Source organism: Zingiber officinale, chromosome 10B (assembly GCF_018446385.1).
Source record: "Zingiber officinale cultivar Zhangliang chromosome 10B, Zo_v1.1, whole genome shotgun sequence".
Taxonomy (NCBI): Eukaryota; Viridiplantae; Streptophyta; class Magnoliopsida; order Zingiberales; family Zingiberaceae; genus Zingiber; species Zingiber officinale.
The window spans coordinates 2,399,874-2,406,746 of record NC_056005.1 but is presented as its reverse complement, the minus strand read 5'-3'; the positions used below and the strand labels follow the sequence as shown (position 1 = coordinate 2,406,746).

The 6,873-nt window shown below is 40.7% G+C and overlaps 1 protein-coding gene across 3 annotated transcripts; it reads right to left on the bottom strand.

Moving 5' to 3' along the window:
* Positions 1-5,228: 5,228 nt before the first annotated feature.
* Positions 5,229-6,587, bottom strand: LOC122030240 (homeobox-leucine zipper protein HOX21-like). Of its 3 annotated transcripts, none has more exons than XM_042589413.1 (3): positions 6,134-6,587; positions 5,688-6,070; positions 5,229-5,615 (listed from the first exon to the last, which is right to left on the bottom strand). In XM_042589413.1, the coding sequence occupies exons 1-3, from the start codon at positions 6,189-6,191 to the stop codon at positions 5,319-5,321; spliced, it is 738 nt and encodes a 245-aa protein (XP_042445347.1). In that variant the 5' UTR covers positions 6,192-6,587; the 3' UTR covers positions 5,229-5,318. The 3 variants fall into 3 exon arrangements, with proteins under 3 accessions (XP_042445347.1, XP_042445349.1, XP_042445348.1); XM_042589415.1 differs by having other exon boundaries at positions 5,688-6,075; positions 6,134-6,582; XM_042589414.1 differs by having other exon boundaries at positions 5,688-6,049; positions 6,134-6,582.
* Positions 6,588-6,873: the final 286 nt, after the last annotated feature.

Genomic DNA, 6,873 nt, shown 5'->3' with positions numbered 1-6,873 from the left:
CTTTAATCCTATGTGGCCGACCCCATGCTTGGACACCAAGCATGATTTGGTCGGCCACTACTTGTGCTCCAAGCCTATACTTGGCCGGCCCCCTTGCTCCAAGCAAGGTTGTGTCCGACCCATTACTCGGATAAGAAGTGAACTTAGTGGATACAAGGTTTTATAGAGGCTACAACAGGGACCGAGAGGAGAAATTGATTTTGGTCTCCCGATGAGCTTGAGCTTCCTGTGTTCTCCTTGAACACTCAACTCAAGTTCATCAATAATAACTCATACCACTAAAGAGTTATTATTGAACTACCGCACCAACCCCAAATTACATTATGGGCTCCTTCTTATTATGAGTGCATTAATCTCCCTGTGTTTAAGATATTGAATGTCCACTAATTAAATAAATTACTGACAACTCACTTAATTAATATCTAGCTCCAAGAGTAGTACCACTCAACTTTATTGTCATGTCGGACTAGGTCCACCTGTAGGGTTTACATGACAATCCTTATGAGCTCCTCAAAGGGACATCATCAACCTAGATTACTAGGACACAGTTTCATTCTATAATCAACAACACACCATATAAATAATATCATTTCCCAACTTATCGGGTCTATTGATTTATCGAAGTAAATCACACTCTTTGATAAATTAAAGAAATAAATATTAAATATACGTGCTTGTTATTATATCATGATTAAGAGTATGCATTTCCATAATAACAGAGGTTTTGTTCTTTTATATAGTCAGTATAAAAAGAAACTAGCTCAAATGATCCTGCTCAATACACTCATAGTGTACTAGTGTAATATTATAGTCAAGATAAACTATTATCAAATTACACTACAATCACTCCAATGGTTTGTCCCATTCCATCTTGGTTGTGAGCTACTATTTATAATTTATAATGATATGATAACATGATCTTCTGTGTGTCTCCTCACACCATGTTATCTATAATATAAATTAAATGGACAACTACACTTAGCATAAATGTAGACATTTGACTAATGTGATTCTTATTTTTAAATAAATATTTATACAAAAAGCTACGCTTTTAGTATACATTCCAACAGCTTTCAGTACTATTCATGGAAGGTGCCTTCAAGGATTAGAAGGCACCTTCGACACTATTCATCTAAAGATGGTTAACTTCCCTTGTTAATCATTTTTTGCTTCGCTCGCTTGGGTGATGCTCCGGTTGTCCGAAATTGAGCTCACTCAAACCCAACTCCAGCATTCTCCTCGAGCAGCCTTCCTCCCTAGTTTCTCTTCCCTGGACTGTCGCGCGTGTCCTTCTCGTTCACCGATGTACTCTTCCGCAGAACCTTGTCCTTCTGATGCACTGAGCTTATCTACTCCCTTCCCGTGCCATCCTTCTCACTAGCTGCGTCTTCCGCTCGACTTCTTGTGTTCTTAAATTCTTGCACACTTAGACACAATGATCAAATACACACATGCCCTAATTTAACTTAGTTAACTACATCAAAACTACCACGAGGTACTTATAAGTTTGGCATTGAACTCCTGCAATCAATAGAAATAGAGCTGATATGGTGAATAAGGTAGGGTCCCCAAAGTTGGGGTCGAGGTCAAGAAGGTCGGCTGATATGACGGTCAATGTCAAGGAGGAGTCAACACTTGGGCTAGCATGGTCACATGGCTCAGTCGAGTAGTCTAGCACCCAGGATCCTCTAGACTACAACCCCTGGTCCGCTCCTAGACAAGGAGTGATTCATAGGTGGGATTTCATGGATCCCACCTGTATAATAGGTGAGAAAATTCCACCTATGAGTGATGTGGTCCATCCTCTGGACCCCACTTTGTGGTCCAGAGGATTTGTGCCCGTTGTCCAGCTGATCGGACATTTTGTCCAATCAGACCTTGAGTCCCCCCTACTCGATGGAATCCCAAGCCGTATTAGTTCAATTCATAATCAAGTTCTCTCGGTCTGATTGGATATACTAGACGTATGACTCAATTGGGCTTTGAATCCTCAAGGAAGCTGAGTCTTCAAGGTGGTCAACATTCCTCAGCCGACCCGACCCTATCCGAGAACGAGGTCCAACCAAATGTTAGAGGGTCGACCGACCTACCATCAAAGTATATTAATAGTCCATCAACCCAATGACCTAATATTTCTTTTTGATGTTTTGTGTAACCATTGTCAAAGAATTAAGAGAATGTTCCCTGTAAAATCTATACGATGGAATCTTCTACCCTACAAAGCACATAAATGGTGGGTCTATTTTGGGAAAGTTTTCAGAATATTAGAATGGTCAATTCTTTTTTAGAAATGTATCGATATTCGTGCATATAGAAAAACTCGAGCGGCCTAAGAGTCGGTCGGACCTACGGGGCTAAGCTCTCCACTTCTTATGGGCAAGGCTCCTAGCATAAACCTTAGTGGTCGTAGATCCGACTGGACCTATGAGGCTCAACTCCCCACTTCTCATGGGTAAGACTTTCAGCATAAACTCCAACGTCCCTAGAGCCGGCCGAACCTATGAGACTTAGCTCCCCATTTCTCATAGGCAAGACTCCCAGCATAAATCCGAGCGACCATAGAGTTGCCTACTTCTTATGGGCAAGACTCTCAGCATAAACCTAGGTGGCTCTAAAGCTGGCCAGACTTACGAGGCTGAACTCCTCAATTCTCAGGGGCAAGACTCTCAGCATAAACTCGGGCGACCCTAGAGTCAGCCGGACCTACGGGGCTCAACTCCCCACTTCTCTTGGGTAAGGCTCCTAGCATAAACCCAGGTCGCATTAGAGCAGGTCGGATCTACCGGACTTATCTCCCAGCCTCACATGGGCATGGCTCCCAGCCTAAACCTGGTCTGCTCTAAGTCGATCAGACTCCCTCTACGAGACAATATTGTCAGAGAGCAACAATCTGTCAGAGGATAACGGCTACTCGCCAGATAATATTCCATTACTCTGACATGTCCACGCAATAGAACCTTCCTCTACCTAGAGGAGGGCTGATGTACATCCTTTATCACCAAACATATTTTGACGGCAGATATTCTCTGACGCCTCATTATTGCGGAGGTTATAAGAGACGTATAAAAAGGGGTCCTCTCCGTTGGCCAGGTACGCGCACTCACGCATACGCATCCACATACTTTTGCACGCACTCATCTATAGTAGTGTTTTATTGTTCATTTTGAACCTATTTTAACTTAACCATCGAAGTGTCTACACTAAGGACCTCTTTCTTGGCTCGGTGACTAACACTTTCTTCTCTCAGTTCTTATTTTTGCCGTGTAGGTTCATCTGCATCATCAGGGTCTTCTTCTTCTCGCGATCAACATTGAAGCCATCTAGCCAACGCATAATTTTCCTTGCTTTCTAACAGGAATACACACACACACACATGGTGTGATACGCTGTGCGATGCTATAGTGCGCGACTGTGCGCGTCGCGCAGCGTCTCAGTCTTTCATTATGTTTTCAATATAGTTTTTTTTAATTCTCTACCTCTAGGATTTAGGCTTCCCAATTGAGTTATAGTGTTCGAACTAAATTTTTTTAAGATTTTACCTCTAGTGTTTAGACATACCAATTGAGTTATAGTGTTCAGTTAAAAGAAAAATTAAAAACAAAAAAAATAGGCGTTTACAGGGTATAGTAATATACTTGAGATTTATATTCGTGGAAATGTTGAAAATTTTAAGATTTTATCTTTAGAGTTCAATTTTTCTAATTAAGTTATAGTGTTCAGTTAAAAGAAAAAAATTAAATTTTTTTTTTAAAAAATAGGTGTTTGTGTTTATGGAGTATAGTAATGTATTTAGAATTTATATTTGAGCAAATGTTGATTTTCTAAAAATAAAAAAATGCACTGATATCCTGAGCTTGCATAGTCATACACTGTGCAACGTGTAGGTTATTAGTAGGCTATAATGTGTGATTATACATGTCGTGCAGCGTATCAATTTTTGTTTTTTTAATATAATTTTTTTAATTCTTTACTCCTACAGTTTAAGCTTTTCAATTGAGTATTCAAGTTAAAAATTTTTAAAATTTTATTTTTAGAATTTAGACATCCTAATTGAATCATAATGTCTAGTTAAAAGAAAATTTTAAAATAAAAAAATTAGATATTTATGGGATATAGTAATATATTTAGATTTATATTTGAGAAAATATTAATTTTTAAAAATGGAAAAAATAAACATAAAAAACGAGCTGATAGCGCGCACATGCGACTTGCAGATTATCGTTTCTTTGATATTTTTTGTATAGTGTATTCTTCGAACCCGCTAACTCCAGTTGTGATGGGCTCAGACACGTAAATATTTTCTATGAGTTACTAAATAAATCATACATATAAGGTTCATTCAAACAGTTAATTTTCTAGAATTTAAATCTTATCAAAAAAAAAAAGTATATTTTTAATAATATTTAATATAAGATAATCAATTCTATTTTATAGAAATTTTCTATGGACTAATAGAATAAATCAAAAAAGTATTCATGAAGACTTATTCAAACAGTTAATTTTTTTAGGATTCAAACCTTATCAAAAAGTATATTTTTTATAGAAATATTGAATTAGATAACCTTAAATGTGAGACGATTGATTTAGTCTCATGAAAATTTCCCATCAACTGTAAGATAAATCAGAAAATGATCGTAACGAGCAATCAAAAAGCCTAGTATCATATTATTATGTGCCCTGTTTAAAAAAAAAAGTCTTATAAATATATCATAATTAAGAATCAAATAATGAATAATTAAAGATCAAACAATAAATAATTAAGTGATAATTTAACCCAGCCCCGGGCTCAAAAATTATATCTTAGTTTGAATGCGATATTGTGTTTCGCCACTAATACCATTTGTCACGAAATGCTAAAAATTTGATCTGGCACAGGGTTAGAGAAGAACAAGAACACACTGCGTGTTGGGGATCCAGCCACCGGCATCAGTATCGACCAAGTTCATGTAATTCTCTGTACCAGTCAATTGATCTTCTTGTTTTTTTCTTCTAATTAATTGATGTGACGGAAGGAGAATATATCGGTGAGTTGGATGAACAATGCTTTTGTCCCCTCTGACTGCTTTGGCCCACCCTCTGTGTGGTTCACTGAAGAAAGCACGGCGCCGTGCCTTTTGAGCTGTTCTATCAAGTCCCCTTCTTCATTGACTTTGCATGCCTAACAATTTTAATGCTTATAATCTAATTGATTATAAGTAAATGATGTTTTTATCAGTAAGAACACAATCTTTCTAAATACGATCCGAGTTCGATCGAAACCAATTTTATGAAAACAAGTGGAATTAAAGCACTGCTAGCTGCTGATTCTTGATACATGATCAATGGAAGCTGTGGTGATCTGGCCATGGCCAGAAGGAAGCAGAATGGTGGTCTTCCATGCTGCACAGCAAGTTGCTGAAGGTTCCCTCGGCGCCGCCCCCGTGCTCGGCCTTGGGGCGCTGCGCCTCCATCTCCGCCGGCCTAATCGACGCCAAGAAAGGAAGGACCTGGTGAGGCTGCAAGGAGGCGCTCGCCATGTCCAAGTTGATCTCGGAGCTGTTCTCGCTGCACGAGCCTTCTGTTTCCTTGTTGAGGTTGATCAGCTCCGACGTCTCTCTCCCTCTGAGAGCCATGATCTGCATGAACTTTGTGATCAGATCGTGTAATTCGATCGGAATATAATCGATGAGCAGTGCTGATCTGTACACCTCTGTTTGGAGCTTGTCGTTGTGCGCCTGCAGGGCCTCGTTCTCGGATTTCACGGCCTCTAGCTGTCTCTTGAGCTCGTCGTAGTCTTTCTCCAATTGTTTGGTCTTCCACCGAGCTCGCCGGTTCTGGAACCAGATGGCCACCTGCCTCGGCTGCAGTCCCAGCGCCACCGCCAGCTGCATTTTCCTCTCGGGCTCCAACTTGTTCCCCTGCTCAAAGTTCTTTTCCAGCGTCCTCACCTGATCCACGTTCAGCCTCCTCTTCTTCTCCGCCGGCGGCATCCCGTCCTCCTCCGACAACTCCTCCTCCTCCTCGGCGACGGCTTTCCCCATCTCTCCGATCCTCGGAAACGGCAGCACCACTGCGCCACTCAAACGACGACCTTCACTGCACGCGGATCAATTATATATGCGCAGGCGGCTGCAAATTAAAGAACGTAACTCACCTCCGAGATCACTGCACGGGGAGAAGAAGGAACTGAAGGATGATGATGATGATGCCATACCTCAATAGGCAGCAAATGAAAGCTCGAGGTGTGGAAATATAACATAAAAAAAAATCTTATTGTTTACCAACTGCGATACTGTAACTTGATTTAGTATCATGGCCAAGCCAACAACAGAAGGTGAAGGTTCAGGTTTAGGTTAAGCAGCGTGCTTAATGCCATGGACATGTTCGACATCTTCTCTGGAGTGGGGCTGGCTCCATATCTTTTGTTTTCTTCCTCCTCCTCCTCCCAATGGGCTGTGGACAGCAAATACTCCAAATTAATTGTTTCTGAATCCTGCTGCGTGGAGTTGAAACTGAAATGCTGATAACGGACAGTACTGTGTGTGTGCAGGTGGTAATTGGTAGGATAAACTCAGATTAGCTATCGAGGTTAGTAAGAAAGGAGTGGAGGAGGAGGGCCATGGCTCTGAGATTCATGGACAGACAGGGACAAAACAAGTTTTTAAGAGAGATGGCCCTCGAAGAGAAAGGGGTGGCCGGTGGGGGGAGGAATCTTGGGATGGGGCCCATGGCTGCTGGGACTGCTACCTAACACCCATACACTTGTTCTATCACACACTGATCAGGCAGTCCTTTGCGTCAAAAGGAAGAGTACACATACTTATATGGAGGGTTAAAATGGGTCAATTGTGAAATGTAATTTATATAATTGTATGTATTTATTGTGATAAAAGA

Coding starts and splice junctions, on each gene's coding strand:
- LOC122030240 (XM_042589413.1), bottom strand. CDS start 6,191: ATGGCATCATCATCATCATCCTTCAGTTCCTTCTTCTCCCCGTGCAGT. Junction 6,071..6,133: donor CCCGTGCAGTGATCTCGGAG/GTGAGTTACGTT, acceptor CGTGCAGTGAAG/GTCGTCGTTTGAGTGGCGCA. Junction 5,616..5,687: donor ACGACAAGCTCCAAACAGAG/GTGTACAGATCA, acceptor AAGTTCATGCAG/ATCATGGCTCTCAGAGGGAG.